General features: G+C 36.7%; 1 protein-coding gene across 2 annotated transcripts in view; it reads right to left on the bottom strand.

Moving 5' to 3' along the window:
* Positions 1-9841: 9841 nt before the first annotated feature.
* LOC150092875 (uncharacterized) overlaps positions 9842-18215 on the bottom strand; it is a 164498-nt gene continuing 156124 nt past the window's right edge. For both annotated transcript variants that reach the window (XM_090414799.1, XM_090414798.1), the window contains one exon: positions 9842-14810. In XM_090414799.1, coding sequence (XP_090270925.1) covers positions 13137-14810 — 1674 coding nt within the window. In that variant the 3' untranslated portion in view covers positions 9842-13136. The remainder of the gene's footprint in view (positions 14811-18215) is intronic.

The raw sequence follows: 18215 nt of genomic DNA, 5'->3' as shown, positions 1-18215 counted from the left end.
AATTTTGCTTCTTGCGTATTTCGGCAATTAATGAATATTAGTAAATATATGCTTATTCATATAAGTTTAATTTCAAAGGTATTGACAAGAAACACAAAAAGATTACAAATGCAAAATCTTGAATATAAATACAATAATTATAATATAATATATGTCTATAGCCTGTGTAGCTCGGTAGAAGTGGCGTTTGCTCTACAGCGCTTGACCGCACGAAGAAAGGATTTGGTCGTCCAAATCTAGTCGCCAACTAGAGGAGATTTTTCTAAGCCTTTTTTTCAGCCGGTTCCCGAGTTAGTCCATCTCTGGCAAGGGCTAGCGGGTTTTTTCTCCGGGATACTCGGGTTTTTCGTCCCGTTAACTCAAGAAAATCGACCGTAAAACCCACACTATTTTCAGACATTAAAAATATTGTGTTAGGGTTAGAGACCACGAGATGCCGGCACTAGTTTGCCACCTTCTTCACTGCGTACCGATGAATCAGTGATAGCCCTGGGCCAGCTATCTCTCTGATTGGCTACCAGTGGAGATTGAACTACCTACTCAGTCTCCAAAAGTTAGATAGGGTAAACGGTCCTGCCTACTCCCTATACGGGAACAACATAGGCGTTAGCTGATTTTTTTTTTTAATTACGATTTTTTTTCGATGGGGCCGTGAAATATTTTAATTTTTCCAAAGGGGGCCTTGGCATCCATAAGTTTGGGAAGCACCGCTCTAGATGACCTTTAACTATAACTATATCCCATGCACTACTAGCATCCTTACCTTGCGGTTTTATGCCATGGTACAGATTTAAGCTTCTTCCTAAGTATGTCATAATTACCTGCCTTGTAGTTCCACAAATACTTCTTGATAGAATATTCCTCGTTTTACAATCTCCCAAGTCAAGGTAGCATAGTCACTTTCACCAGTTGGAGGCAATGTTGTCACCTTGGTTATGGATAGCTCTTCTGATCTTATGACCAGGTCCAATACTCTCCCATCCCTAGTCCACTCCATTGCATGCAGCCTTAGTTATTTCTCAGCAGGTGTATAAATTCCATTTCCTTCCTTCCATGTGATCTTTCTTCCGTCCAGTCTATATCTCCAGCGTTGAAGGCCCACCCTGTAATAATCACTCAACGTGTACTCATACCAATTTGGCAATGCATGTCTTCCAGATCATCTGTGGAACGCCCTGGCTTATAGCAACAACCAACTGTGTATTTTGTCTTACTGGCCTTAAGCTCACATCAGATTGCTTCAAGTGAACAGCCATCCTCCTGTCTCCTATTCTTTTTGGTTGCAATTCATCTGCTATCATGAGCAGTACTCCTCCACCATACTGTCTTCTCTATCTTCCCTGAAAATACTAAATCCTTCATATTCAATCCCTGTAACTACACCATCTGCTATTACCCATGTCTCACTAATGCACAACTTTTGGTGAGGTTGCATTAAATAATGGCAAAAACTCCTCCCTCTTGTTCCTGAAACTTCTGGCATTAGTATATAGAAATAGAAAGTGCCACATCCCTATTCCCCCACCCACCTTTACTTTCTGAACTAACTACCCTATTCAATATTTTTGCTTGAGAGATTAGATTCCTCATTTGGTCATTCTTACACTCACTCGCTTCATAGGTGCCTTCACACAAACTCAACTTGCTTCCACCTTAATTGTTTAAGTTTCCCTGAATTTGCACTTCAGCATGCACGGTAAACAAAGCTCTCTCTCCAAATGCCTTACACCAAACCCATTTAGATGCAGTCCATCAGCATTGTACAAATCCTTCTTTCCGTCAGAGACCACAGATTCTACATCATTCCTTTTGCATAATCTACGTATAGACTCAGTGGCTATCAATGCCCTCCTCCTCAGTTTGCCTCTATCATAGTGTGGTAGGAGACTTATAATCTTCACCTTCTCACTCTTCTGTTTTTCCTCTTCTATCAATTCCTTTACATCCTCCCTTATAGAATACTTCTTGCCCCTTTCAAATCATTTGTACCAACCAAGACAATCATTTCCTTCGACTTATCTTTTTGCATCCGTATAGCATGAATTCTGCACCTGGGAAACACGATTTTGTCACACTTTCCTGAGTCTCAATACATAATTTTTTCCTTAACTTGTTCGGTCTTTATTATTCCTCCGGATCACTTGCTTTTTTTCTTTTTTCAGTCCTGGTTAATTCTTTCCGTTTCTGTAATTTTTCATTTTCGTGCTTTGTTCCACGATGGTTAACATTTAAGCGAGCTAGTTCTTTATAAACATCCATTTCGTTCTCATCTATTTCCACCGCCACGCGTTCGACATTAATAACTTCGTTTTCATATTATCGTCGGTATTTGTTGCGTTCTTGTCACCTAAGAGACACTTACTTTTATAAAAACACTTGCATACTCTCTCTCTCTCTCTCTCTCTCTCTCTCTCGAGTTTCAATTTTCTTCCACATATTCTTTAATTTTCTCGAAGAATAACATTTCACGTACACTGCACTGAATAATATACCGCAAATTCAAATCGCCGGAAAACGTGATCGTTAACGCCATTTCTCGTCGTGTTGGTGCTATGACGACAATATCACAATAAAATTGTTATAAAGATACTAAATACTCTAAAACACGAAAATCTACTCTAATTTTTTGCGGGAAAAAAAATACGATAAAAATCACTAATTTTGCATAAATGCTAAATTACATAACCACTCATGATATAATCTCGAAACAATTTCTTGCATGATTGAAAGCATCATTGAAACAATTCAACAAAATTTTAATAGACTCTTTAAATATTAAATTTCTTTGAATTTTATCAAGTTCAGAATTATTAACAGCAATTCTGATCTGTTAGTTTTACCAAATTTTGCTAATATGATGGCATAAAAATTGAAATGTGCATGGACTTCTCACACCAGCCAGAACGGAATTATTTCTATTTCTACATGTTTTTTCCACTTGTGTCTATGCAAATAGTACAAAGACACAAAAATTAGAATTGCTTAACAAATGTTTATAATAATTCGAACTACTAAATTTCAGTAAAACGCCTAACATAGAATGCACCATTACTTGGACTGATTTTACTGAAATTGAAAGATTCCATTCCAGTGGGCATTTTTGTGAGTAGTAAATGTACATTAAATTGTTTATTGCTTTTAATGTTATTAAAATTAATTTATCAAATAAAACATTATTTTCTTTCCTTTACAATATGCAACCAAACAATTATATCAGATCAATTTAGTGTAAAAGTATCATCATTCTGAATTAAAATCATTGAAAGGTCAGATTATGTTTGCAAGGCGAGATCCAATAACAAGGGAGATTATACCTGAGCTGGGAGATTATACCATTCATTAAATTTGAGAAAACCGGAAATAGGAAAAAAGAAAGCTGCCCATCAATAATCCACTTATAGTCATTAGCTTCTATATACGAGTTGCCCGGTCCTGATTGTATTTCAGGTGCAAACTTACACCTTGGATAAAGGATTGAACCAAGGGCCGGCTCTCCCGACGGTGCAAAGCGTGCATTTGTACAGGCCGACAATTTTTTGGGGGGGGAGCGGTCAAAATGAAGATGTGGAATAAATAATAATACTGTCGCAGTTTTTATAATATGTTGACTAGTGACTTATGTCCATGACGCCGTTTCTATTTCCGACAACCCGTAGACCAATGATACGTGCGTAATGCTCTTCGGTAATCGAAGCTATGTGAGTCATTCTTCGCTTACACTCTTTACCTTTCCTCTCTATTCCTTGCATACACAACAATGGATTGGTTGGTTTATAGTTTATTTGGCACAAAAACTACAAAGGTCATACTACGCCATACTAAAGGTTACAAACATTAGCATTTACAGAAAATTGTTAACAATATGTCTGTACAAGAATCTAGTTTCATAAAGCAGCATCTCTAGGGAAACAGAGCTGTTGCAGAGGGCACAGCAACACACAAGATCAGAGGTTATTACAGTAGTGCAAAAATAGTGAACAATATAAGTTAATACGTAATATATGAAACACTAAGCCAAGGATGAAGATTATACATAGGAGAGGAGATAGCCTGTAAAGAGCTCAATGAGTCTGTATAAATTATACACTTTTGGTAGCAGTTTTCTTTCATATGCACAAGTGCAAACAATGGCATGTAACTCTGTTGTATAATTACTGCAGTCTGGTGGGATCTGATTTCAGATAATAATGTTAGGAAACACAGCGGCACAGCCAACAGAGGTGTTAGTTCTTGAACCATCAGTATAGATGGGTAAGAAATCAGCGTGTGCTGCTCTGTATGCATTAAACAATTGCAGGTAAATAGATGATGGGGTATAAGATTTCTGTAGCTGACAAAGTGATAGGTTGCAGGATGGCGTGCAAACTTGACATGGAGGAATGCTGTTTTGTTTAGTGTAGCTAATGTTGTCAACATTTATACTAACAGCTTGCACAGTTTCTTTAATACGCATACCAAAAGGATATATAGCAGTTTGATGTGTGTGATATTGAGCTACCCGATGCAGAGAGAAGATGCTATTCCATGTAGGGTGATCTGGAATATATTTTATTTTTAGGGCGTAATTAAGAGACAACTGTTTCTGTCGAAGAAGTGATAGAGCCGGGTCATTTGCTTCTACATAGAGACTTGGAGTGGGTGAGGTGCGAAAGGCACCAGTAGCTATCCTTATACCCTGATGATGGATGGAATCCAACCATCGTAGGTTACTCTGTCTTGCCGAACCATAGACTTGGGACTCATAATCCAGCTTTGAACATATAAGTGCACGATAAAAATGGAACAATGAAGCTCGATCAGCACCCCACCCAGTAGAGGATAGAGTGCGAAGGAGATTCAAAGTTCTTTTGAACTTTTCTCTTTGTTGATGAATGTGTACTAGAAATGTGAATTTTTGTGAATTTTGTCAAAAATTAGTCCCAAGAATTTGGTTTCTGTAGTTACTGGAAGTTACTGTAGGTCCCATTCTTAGTTCAGGATCTGGATGATGAGTGCTTTTTCGACAGAAGTGTACACAGACACTTTTTTCTGTTGAAAACTTAAACCCATTATTAAGAGCCCACAGAGAGACATGATCAATTGCGTGCGGAAGTTGTCTTTCAATTACCCTCATGCTACGTGAGTGACAGCAGATTGTGAAGTCATCAACATATAGAGCATTGTCTACAGTGGGAGGAAGCTGTTCAATGATTGAATTGATTTTAATAGCAAAAAGGGTTACACTTAAGAGAGCCTTGGGGAACACCTTGTTCTTGAAGATATGGTCGAGATAGCATACTTCCCACTCTGACTTGGAAAGTTCACCTGGACAGAAAGTTTTTAATAAATATATATAAATATAGGGAGGTGTCCTTTGAGACCTAAGTTATAGAGGTCTTTTAATACGCTATATCTCCAGGTTGTGTTATATATAGGGAGGTGTCCTTTGAGACCTAAGTTATAGAGGTCTTTTAATATGCTATATCTCCAGGTTGTGTTATATATAGGGAGGTGTCCTTTGAGACCTAAGTTATAGAGGTCTTTTAATATGCTATATCTCCAGGTTGTGTTATAAGCTTTTTCCATGTCAAAAAAAAAAAAACAGACAAGATGCTCTCGCTTCAGAAATGCATCTCTTATACAAGTTTCTAACCGAACTAAATGGTCTAAAGTTGATCGATGTCTACCGAAACCACATTGTGTATTGGAAAGAAGACTGCTGCCTTCTAAATACTGGAGAAGTCTGGAATTAACCATTTTCTCTAGTATCTCAAAGACAGCTTGTCAGAGCAATGGGTCAATGATTATTTGCTTGTGTTGGATCTTTTCCTGGATAGTAATGACAATTGACTTATGCCAAGAATTTGGAAACTCTTCCTCTGCAAGTATTCTATTGTATAATAAGAGAAGGTCCATAGAGGATGATGGTAGATGTTTTATCATTTCATAATGGATATCATCAGATACTACTGCACTAGGGTGAGATTGTAGGAGAGCTCCTTTTAGTTCCTCCTTGACAAATGGCTGATTACATGGCTGAAGAATGATGGTAGAAAAATTAAGCCTTTATTTCTCTTGCTGCTCTTTCAGGATTAAAAATTCCGGCGAATATGAAGCTGTTGCTAAGATTTTTGCAAACGTTTCTCCCAAATTATTTGCAATAGCTTTGGGATCAGCAAGAACACTTCCATTATAGTCTAAGGTGGACAAAGAATGTGTACTATATCTGCATTTCATTTTCCGGATTTTATCCCATACAATTTTTGGAGTGGTCATTTGATTAATTTGTGTATTAAATTGGATCCATGATTGTTTTTGACTTTCACGTCTTAAAAAACGTGCTTTGGCTCGAGCACGTTTGAAAGTTATTAAATTTGATGTGGTGGGGTATCTACGAAATATGCTCCATGCTCTATGTTGATCTTTTTTGGCTGCCTGACATTCTGCGTTCCACCAAGGTTTTGGATAGACAGGAAATCGAGACGATGTTTTTGGGATGAAGGTTGTTGCTGCCTGGACAATGCATTCTGTTATACATTTTACAGCTTCATTTATAGGTGTTTGCCTCATGGCATCAGCATTAATTTTTGCAAGATGAGAGAAAGTGTTCCAGTCAGCCTGGTCCATTTTCCATATAGGTATCTGTGAGTGAACATGGTTCCTGTGAAGACATTGTACAAAGAACAGGAAAGTGATCACTTCCATATACGTTCTCTTCAACGTCCCACATGAGCAGTGGAAGAATGGAAGTGGAAAACAGATTGCAACATCACTTGCAGAATATGAGCATGTAGGCATATGGAAGAAAGTATTGAGTTTATTATTTAGAAGGGAAAGATTTAAAAATTCTTGAAAGTATCAAGAATTTTTTCAATGATTCGACCTCGTCTATTAGTGTTCGCACTATCCCATAGAGTATTGTGACCGTTAAAGCCACCCATCGAAAGTATGGGTTCAGGCAGTTGTGAGATAAGGTTATCAAGATCAATTTCATTTAACTCATTTGGTGGTAAATAAATTGAACATACTGTAATAAGGAATCCCACAGAGAAGCGAATCGTTACCGCTTCCAGAGAAGTATTAAGTTGGACCTGACGGAAAGGAGTACGACTTCCCACTAGGATAGCCACTCCTCCATGAGCAGGACCATCTCCAGTTCTATCCTTATGTACAACAGTGAAATTCCTAATTGCGCGGTCCTTATTGGGCCTTAAGTTTCCTGAAGACAGAAACAGAAAGGTTTGTGTTTCTGCAACATCTTTATATCGTCGATATTCTGGCAGATCCCACGGCAGTTCCATTGTAAAAATTTTCCAATTGTTTTGATTTTATTGACTTGTCTGGTTTTCCAGAGGCTGAGGGCTTACCTTTTTCAGATTTATATTTATCCACTGTTTTAAGGAAGTATGGACGGCCAGTGTCCATATCTTCCTCTGGTAGTTGTTCAAAACATCAAATGTGTTAGGGTCAGTTGGTATGCTTAGTTTGCTTTCAGTGGGTATGGAGGTATTCATTTTTTGTGTTTGAGTGTTTGGTGCTTTATCTTTGAGTGAAGTCTACACCATAATTTTTTGGCAGATGAGTTTTCATTAAATGGGACCACTTTTGAAATTGTCTCTGGAGTAAGGCTCTTGTGATTAATGCGCTCAACAGAGAAGCACTTGCGATCGTAAAGTAAGTTCAGATATGGTAAAATTATCAAATGGTGGAATAGACATACATGTTTGAGTTGCTGTTGGCACTTTTTTAATTACTTTTTCAGCATAAGAGGATCGTAGAACAGGTGTAATGGTGGCTAGCTTTCTTTTTGCATCCTGATATGTTTTTATCTCTTTTTCATCTTTCCATTTCTGACATGCACGAGAGTATGCTGGATGATCTCCCTGACAGTTGACACATTTAGCTTTTTTTTTTTCACAGCAATATTTATTTTCATGTTCTTTACTACCACATCGAGCACAGGTAGTAGAACCACAACAGGCAGTTTGGGCATGTCCATATCTTTGGCATTTAATAAAGCATCTCAGTGGGTTAGGAATGTACATTCTAACAGGACAGCTGAGACACCCTGCTTTTACAAATGTCGGAGGCCTAGGTGTATCAAAAGTTTCTTGGTTCAGACCAGGCGACCATCCCTGCATATCAGGATGCCCCTCACACCAGTCACTCCTTGATCTTTAAGCTCTGGACATATATCATCAGGAACCTCAAGGAGATCCCATTGATATCACTCCTCTACTGCAATCGAGTGTTCTGTGAGGTGTTACTGCAATTTGTATTCCATCCATTGTCATTGCTCTCAGTACTTTCTGAGAATGTTGTTTGCACATTGTTTCCACGAGGATATCACCAGAATGCAATTTCTTGATAGTGTTGGGAAGGCATCAGTCCTAAACCTTTCTGGATAAAGAAGGGTGGCATTTTCCGAATTGGTTTTTCACCTGTTGCATGAATGATTAAAAAGGTTGGTACGTTTTTGCTAGTAGCCGATATCTTTTGTTTCCATATGCTGTCTATATATTATCAGTACTTGGTTGTGATTTTGTTAGGGTCCGTGAAATATTATTAGTACTTGGTTGTGACTTTGTTAGGGTCCCTGAAACATTTGAGAATGAAGAATTCATATTTAAGGAATTTTTAAATCGGCGTCAGAGCTCCCCACGCATATTACCACTTCGCCGCCAGAGCTCCCCACACATGGACGCCCACTACCCGGCAAGCAAAGACTATGCTCAGGAGTGGAACGCCAGAGCTACCCTGGATGCTATACAGGCACTCCAGCAGGTCTCGGATCCCAACCCCAGACCATGGGGTGAGAGATTTATTGCAACACCGTTGACCCTTGCAGGCAAGCCCACTAGCCGATTGATCCCACTAGCCAACCAGGACCACCTGTCTTGCCGAAGCATGGGCCAAAGTAGTGGAAGACTATCAGGATCCCCCTTTCTGGATGTCCATGGATCGCACCACAGTGGTGGTCTGGAAAAAGGAGTGAAAAAGACTCAGGAGAAGTAGAGCAAAGATTATGGGAAGAAAAGCAAAGAAAAAGGAGGAATGAAAAGGGCCAGTACCATCACTGGGAGGTCCCCTCCACCACGAACCAGTGCCCCACATGGAGGGGTACAACAATGGAGTCTAAAAATTGCATTTAAAAGTTCATTATGCGATATATGTCCATCTTCAAAAAAAAAATCAGCTAACGCTTTTTTATTCCCGTATATATATATATATATATATATATATATATATATATATATATATATATATATATATGGAGTAGGCGAGGCCGTTTGTGCTTGTTAACTTACTATGAATTGAATTTCCCACTGTTAGTTGGTGTTAAATTCTGAATGAATTATAATATAATAATATTTCATTCAGTTTAATATAATCTGCCATTCCCAAGGCCAATTTTGTTCATTAGAATAAATGTTAAAATATTACCTACTGTTGTGCGCCACTATTTTGTATAATATATTGTAATATATATATGTATGTAAAAACTTGTAGTTGTTAGTTGTATTAATCATGCTAATTCGTAGTATTGTGTACGCATACCATGTGAACTAAATACAGGAACTTAGAACATAATCCGATTATATGAATTACTGCCTAAGGCAAGATATGTGTACTAGAAAACGAGTCGTATATACGAAGTAATTGAAATTTCCACTAGTTCTTCTCTTTGAGTAACCGCCGTCGATACTGTAATCTACAGAACGTTTCAGTTGTTTTTGAGCGTGTATTAAGATTAAAGAAAGTTGATTTTGCTGTGTTAGTGACTGTTACAGAGATGTTTTTTTTAGTTTTATTTGAATTAGTAGTTAGTACAGTGTTTCAACCTCCATTAATTACTAAATAATACCATACTAATAATATTTTATTGTAGGGTTTAAAACAATTTTAAGATTCAAATAGATTACAATGTCCGATAAAAGAAAAAAAACTATCAGGTGCAGAATATCGCAAACGGCAACTAGAAAAAGAACGTGATATTCAAAAACAGCAGGACTTTTACTTAAATATCTAAAAACCGAATCAGCTGATGTAGGGCAGGAGGAAATAAGTAAATGTGCCGAAACCAATGATTCTGAGCTCATGGCAAGTACTTCTACCTCAGATCCCAGTAACATAGACATTGCAAGGAATCTCGAAAATGAGACTGATATGACAATTTCCAAATCTAGAGATTTAAGTGAACTTGATAGGTACACTGATCCAGCTAGATGGAATCCTTCTTTAAGCAATGACGAAAGACTGGAAATGGTAAAAAAATGGCCTGCCAGAGAAACCAAACAGTGATTTCATTTTTCTGCACAGCTCTAATGGTAGGAAATTTTCATTAAATTTTTACACCAGGGAACTAAGCAATGGAGAACATATTAATCGATCACGGTTAGTGTATTCAAAAGAAAAAGATTCCGTATTTTGCTTCTGTATTAAAGATTCTGATGCAAGTTGTTTTCATGTAATATAATGTCATTCGCTACTGATGGGTATAATGATTGGTCATTTGTATCTTAATGAACATGAGAAATCTAAAAACCATTTGGAGTCCCATAAAAAGTGGATTGAATTATCGTCCAGGCTTAAATTAGAACAGACAATTGATTCAATGCAACAAAAGTTATTAAATTAGGAATTCGGCACTGGAGGAGCATAATAGAACGGCTAATTGCTGTTGTCCAGTCCTTGAGCCAACAATGCTTACCATTTCGTGGGACATCTGATAATTTATATGACCCTAACAAAGGAAAATTTTTACAGCTTGTTGAACTGATTGCCAGTGATGTCTGAACATTTAATGAGTAGCTTGTGGTTCGGCCCAACATTATCTTGGGAAAAATATTCAAAATAAATTTATTGCTCTCCTCTCTGTAACCATAAAAAAAACAATTTCTATGGTTGAGAAAGCTAAATATTACAGCATAGATGCAGAATGTACTTCCGATATAAGCCACATTGAACAATTAACACTAATTGTAAGATTTGTTAATAAGGATCCAACTGATATCAATATTCATGAGCATTTTCTTGGTTTCATTCCTGTAGAAGCCACTACAGGCTCAGCGTTAACCGAATGTATCGTAAGAAAATTCAGACATGAATATACTCCAATCGCAAATATGCATGGCCAGGGTTATGACAATGGATCGAACATGAAAGGAAAGCATTCAGGAGTTCAACAATACATTAGAGACTTGAACCCAAGAGCTTTTTTTTATCCCTTGCTGTTCTCATTCTCTCAACTTGGTCAAAGATGTTACAATGTCATCTAGAGAAGGGATATCATTTTTTGAAACGGCTCAGAAATTGTGTTTTTCTCAGCGTCAACGCTGCGTTGGGGAATCCATACTACATACTACAACCCTAACGCCCAAGCCATTAAGTACAACTCGCTGAGAATCTAGAATCGATGCTATTCGTCCTTTAAGGACCTATATTGAGGAGTTTTATTATGCGCTGATAGAAATTGCTGTTGATGAGTCAGTAGACAAAATGGCGAGACACGAAGCTCAAACCCTTGCTCTAAAACTTTTTAAATTTTTATGTTGTCTGGTTATATGGCACTATGTTTTAAATGAAATTAATGTTGCAAAGCATAAAGATGGAATTGTCTATTGCCATAACAACATTGGGTAATGTTCTCAAATCTTAAGAATCTCAGAAATGATAAATCATTTCAAAATTTTCTTGTCGATGCTACATTAACTGAGAAAGTCGAAACTGATGCTGATTTGAAACCAACGTTCAAAAGTACCAGATTGCATCAGCAGAAAAAAGCAACATGATTATGAAGAAAGAGATGAACCTATTTTAGATCCCAAAACAAAATTCAAAGATGAGTTTTTCTTTTTGATTATTCATGTTGCAACTAATGCTATTGAAGGTTCGAGCAATTGGAACATCACAGTTCATATTTTTTATTTTTATATAACATAACATCTCTAAATTAAAATCTGAGATGACAAATGAGCTCTTAGACAATTAGAAAATTAAAACTAGAAGCCGTTTTAACACATGAAAATAGAGACATCGATGCAATTGAGCTGTGATGAACTGAACGTAGTGTCCAAATTAGTACCAGAAAATCGCTGTCACCCTAAGAATATTACTGACATTGCCTGTGACGTTTGTTAGTGGTGAGCGTAGTTTCTCAAAACTGAATCTTATTAAAACTTACTTAAGCTCAACAATGGCCGAAACTAGATTGGAAGGACTTGCCATGATTTCAATTGAACATGAAATCGGTCAGAAATTAGACTATACAGACCTAATTTCTGATTTTGCAAATATGAAAGCAAGAAAAGTGTATTTTTAATCAGTAGATACTAAAAACAATATAAATTCTAATTAAAATAATGTGAAAATAGTGGTAAAACTATAACGTGTACATTCTATAGTTAAGTGTAACTCAACAGTTCACCGTTGTACAAGTGAAGATCATTCCATATATGTAAGTAATAAATTATAACTACATTTCATTAAATTGTCAATTGATGAAGTCGATGGTTTATTTTATAAATATGCAATATTTTAATCACTTTATCAGTGCATTATTATTAATGGTCATGAAACTAATATTGAACATAATGGTTTTCAAAATTCCGAAAGTTAATTTGAGGGTGGTGCTGGGGCAGCAAGTAATGGATTGCACGAGGCAAAAATTCAAGAGTCAGCGCTGATAGAACCAAGTCTATAATTTCTTATCATCTTTAATTTATAGAAATCATCAGATCTAAAACTCTCGATCCTCGTGTTCACTCTTTCACGTACAGTCTGAGACAGTTGTCTGTCAAGAAATTCATTTTCCTTATTCCCATATGCTATTCCAATCTATACTTGGCATAATCAAAATCACCCATTACAATCTCCCAAAGAATTACAACACCCAACAATCACTCTTTCCTTGTTCCCAAACAGAACAAGTTTCTTTTCCTCCTCCATCCCAGCTGCTGTATTGTGGAACATCCCCCCCTCCGATGTTTCCACAAGGAATACAATATACAGGCTTTTAAATCAAATGTAAACAAGTTTCTCCTTTGCCTCCCCACTATCCATATATATATATATATATACGGCATTAATGTACCACAAGTTGATCAGCTAACCTTTTGTGTATGGGCTCAACATTAAAAAATAAAAATACCATTTCTTCACTTATTTATGTTGTACTTTCTTTTATAGTTAAAATGAGGAAATGAGTTCAGTTCTCCACAACATACCGAATCCTGAAACCATTGCTGAATTACTAATTCCTTTAATTGTTCGACTGCCCAACGATGACCTTTAACCAACATTAGCGCAAAGGCAATTTCTCTTTTCTTGCCAAATGGTTGATGCTGTTGTAGTTTATTTATCTTGCCTTTGTTCCGGAATGTTTCCTGTCTAATCTTTTCATCATAAGGTTTATGATAACTGTCTATTATACGAATTGCAATCTGATTTACTTTTGTCCAGTCTTTAAGTAATTTTATTAATTTGTCTTCGTCATGAATAATTATATCACTAAATTTTTGCAATGTGTGCTCTTCACTTTTCTCATTGAACAAAGAAAGTCTGAAGATTTCTATAAAATCACTCTGGCTAAACATATTCAAAGTTCTCTTTTCCTTTTTAATTCCTAAGCAATCCAAATTCAGTGAGCACATAAGCTGAGTAAGTGTGATGACAGATAAAATTCCAATTTCACGTTTTGCATTACTGAGTAATGAATTTGGATATGGATTATTAAAGAAATAATTTTCTGTAAGCTTTTCTAAACATTCTAAAAGACATCTACCTGGTGAAAGCAATGCATTTTGTGGCAGGGATGAAATTGATTTCACTACCTTGTTATATTCTTCAAAAAGGACATTTCTTATTTCATTAGAATTTTGTCCTCTTATACATAAATACTGTTCATAATGAAGGAGCCACTGTCTTAATGTCCTGAATGCTAGTTCACTATTGGAAACAGAAATATCAGCAACTAAACCAAGCTGATTTAGAGAACACATGCTTGTTTGCAATTCTTTAGCGAGTCTTTTCTCTAAAATAGAACTTCGAGTTTGTGATTTTCCTTCTACCTTTTGTTTATTTTTAATAGCACACAGGATTTCAGAAAGACTCCATGAAAATCCAAAATAGTAGTCTCCACCTTTTTCTTCATTAAAAATATATGGAGCCAAATAGTATGCTGATGCTTTCTGAAAGATGTGAGAGCAATCTTCATGGGATCTATAAAATTCTGAATAAAAAGATTCCCTAATGCTATTAAAGACTTCCTTAATTTGGTACTCAACAATTGGACCGAGATCTTGATTGTTTCGTCCTTCATTTATAAAATGATGAGTCTTTGTAAACAACTTCGTTAACAGTTCTTCTTCATTATCTATTCCATATGTTTTCAATAGCTCTTGAATTGTTTCTCTGTATTTTGCATACATATCTTGTGCTTCAGTTTCATAAGTTTCCCACCCTTCATATTTTAAGTCAGGATCTGGTTCAAACTGTATACTTTCTGCCTCATTGTTTTCAAAACCCAACTCTAAAAGCTTACATTCCCTATATAACTGACCTAGAACTGATCTGGATAAGCGTGTTGTGTGGGTGCTGAATTTCTCCATAAAATCAGGGTACACGATTACTTTTTCATCAGGACTGAGAGAAACATGTTTGCCACTTTTGGCAAAATCAAGATTCACTGCATATTTTTTTGCAATTTCTTTACACAGTTTGCTATTAATTCCATCACGCAACTGATCTGCCCAACAAAGATAGGCATTTGCAAATAGTCCAATATTATCTTGTTTGATGTATTTGCAAAAAAATTCCAGCATATCTTCTTCCTATAAAAGAAAAGTAAGACTTAAAAAGAGTATAACAATTCTCGTGTTTAAAGTATTCTACTCTAAACTCTGTTATTCAAATAGCATAATATTAAAATTAAATTAATTCAGAATTCTTACATCAAAAGCAAATCTATAAAACAAGATCAATGAAAGATATGCTGATGGAAATGAGAGATGAAAAATGAATATAAAAAAAAGACTAGTGTAAGAAGGAAGGAAAAAGCTAGAAGTAATTTACAAAGTGGAGTCCTAATGAGAGTGATGCATGGAGATTATATTTAAGAGGCATTACTATAAGCATGTAAAAGAAGTGTTTTCCAGAAGGGACAATGAAGAGTGTTATTTTGAGTATGACAAGGAAAGAGAAAATAATGCAATAAAATCCTTGTACAAATAACTTGCCATATTTTTCGATAGATAACCTGCACCCCCCCCAACATTTTCATCACTCCTTTTGATGTATAGATAACGCGCATGCACCAACTAGCGGTAGAGTTAGGAAGTACAGACAGAGGAATTCTTTAAGAGCACATGCGTTGCTAGTAGCAGTGGTCGATTTTTTTAATTCAAAATTTTAGAATTTTCACATTATTGGGGAGCACTGTGACATTACTACAACTTTTTGTGTGATCTGAAAGATAACTTGTGTGGAATATAAGACACAGGCCAAAAGGTTACTGAATATGAGGAGACATTAGAACTACAGTCCAGGGAAAATCCCAAGGAATTCTTTCCTTATGTGTTCAGCAGGAGGAAAAATGATTATGGACACTACTAGATGGAAAAGGAGGTAAAGTGACCAATATAGATGACATAGTGGAACTGTTTAATGATCAGTTTATTGGAGCATTTCATCCTGGAAAAGCAGGTTGCATTCTTGGAGGAATGAGAAGAACTGAAGTGCATGAGGATAATGTGTTTCAAAATACTAAGTTTTCTTAGTATTTTGAAACACAAAATACTTTCTTCTCGAATCAACCTCGGCCAGTCGCCTGACCGAGGTTGATTCGAGTGTTGTGAAGGATATCGGAAGATTGCTGCAGTACTGAACATATCCCATACAAGCGTTGAAAACCATTTGCACAAACTGGTATATGTTTCAAAACTCAATGTTTGGGTGCCGCATGAATTGACTGAGGCCAATATGACTGCTTGCATATCCATCTGTGATTCGCTGCGATGTCACCAAGAAAATGACCCATTTTTGAAGCTGATGATTACGGGAGATGAAAAATGGGTTATGTACGATAACGTGGTACGTAAAAGATCATGGAGCACAAGAGTGAAAAGCCACAAACAATCTCGAAAGCGGGAATGCACCCAAAGAAGATCATGCTCTCTGTGTGATGGAATTATAAAGGTGTTGTCTACTACAAGGTGTTACCATCAGGCAGAACGATTGTTTCAACTATCTATTGCTCACAGTTAACGTGACTGGCCCGTGCAATTAGTACAAAATGTCCTGAATTGGCAAATCGGAAAGGATTTGTCTTTCACCACAACAACGCCAGACCCCACACATCATTAACAACCCAGAGTAAATTGTTATGTCTTGGCTGGGATGTTTTTTCACATCCTCCGTATTCACTGCACCTGGCATCTTCCAATTATCACTTATTCCGATCATTGCAAAATTCTCTGAACGGGAAAACCTTCGCTAATGAGGAGGCTGTCAAGAGACACACGAATCAGTTTTTTTGGCAGTAAACCTCAGGAGTTTTATGAAAACAGCATAATGAAGTTGGTGGACAGATGGCAAGAGGTCATTGATAAAGAGGGTCAATATATAACTGACGAGTATGTATTATATATATTAAATAAAATGTGTTTCATTCCACTCTGAAAAACCAAACAAACTTATTTGCCAACCCAATACAAAGGTGGTGCAGGCAACCTAGGGGGACTGCTGCAATAATAAGATGGTCTTTGACTAGTAGAAATAAAAGAGTGGTGATACTTTTGTATAATGTCCTGATCTGTCCACATTTAGGCTACTGTGTCCAGATCTGATCAGCAGGATTTGAAGATAAACTATCCTTAGAGAGAAAAAGAACAGCAGTAGATAACCAAAATGATAATAGGAGTCTACAGCATTAGGAGGACAGATTGACAGAATGCAAATTACAAAGTTTGGTGAACAAAAGATGAAATGAAGGGTGAGATGTTTAAACTGTTGAGAGGTGTTTACATGATTGATACAAAATGTGTTAATTTTTTGCATGGAGGGTGATTAGACCTAGGAATTCTGTGATTGAGAGAATAGTCCTTATGAGTGTTATTACTGCATGGTGGTCCAAATGATAATAATACAGAATGGTGATAGTGTTGAATGCAGGATTATGAAACGTGTATTTAAAGCAGAGGTGCTTAAGGGTCAAAGCTGTATAACTGAGAGGAGACCTCCACATAACCTTTAAAGGAATGCAGAGAACCGACCAGGGCTTCTGACCTAATTTCCAATCCTCACCTTCTCATGGTGCACTCTGTTTGGTATCTACTGGATATTGAACAAACGAGGATGGGCTGGCAATTTGGGATTTAGCCGACCAAATTGAATTCTTATTGGCTTAAACCAAAATACAAAATGATGGTACAACATGACAAAATTTCATGCCAGCTGGGGAGTCGCCCGGTTAAACAAGGACCCTGTTGTTTTTCCCAGGGAACCAGGATAAACAGTGAAAAGTCAGCTACTGGAACAAATCTGAAAACGCACCCCAACTCAACATCACCAGAGTTAAAGATTGGTACTATCGACATAAGCCTGAATGGCAAAGAAATGGAGCTAGCTGATGAATTAGATAAGTACCAGATCAACATAATAGGGGTGACAAACAAAAAAGACAAAAGCTGGTGAGATCTTTCTGAGAAATAAATATAAATCATTATATTCACTGAATGACAATCAAGGACAAGATGGAGTAGCCATAGTATTCAACACTAAATACGAAACTAATCTTCTTGAATGGCAGGCAAGTTCAAGTAATGATGTGGGCAAATATGAGAATGGGGAACTGGACAATGAGACTTATTTGTGCCTGTGGTCCCATAGAAGGTTCTATTAAGGTAGAAGTGGAGGAATTTTTTGAGGCTTTAGAGAAAGCAACTGACACAATGAAAAAAGAGAAGTTGGTCCTCGTTGGGGATCTAAATAGCAGAGTAGGAAATGATTGTCAGACATACAAAAATATATTGGGAAAATTTGCAGAAAAGAGCAAAGCTAATAATAATAGCAAATACCTGTTGGATTTCTGCTCAGGACATGGACTGGTTATTACAATGGTGATTGTAATAACCAGTCCATGTTCCAACATAAAAATGTGCACAAATTCACAAGGAGACAAGAAGCAAGGAATAAGAAAAGTCTCATTGACTATGTTATTGTTGATAGTGATGTTTTCT

The sequence above is a fragment of the Typopeltis vanoorti genome, chromosome 25 (assembly GCF_054136105.1).
Source record: "Typopeltis vanoorti isolate ZY-2024b chromosome 25, IOZ_Tvanoo_1.0, whole genome shotgun sequence".
Classification (NCBI taxonomy): Eukaryota; Metazoa; Arthropoda; class Arachnida; order Uropygi; family Thelyphonidae; genus Typopeltis; species Typopeltis vanoorti.
Note: the sequence above shows the minus strand (reverse complement) of the source record. Positions and strands in the feature narration are given on the sequence as shown.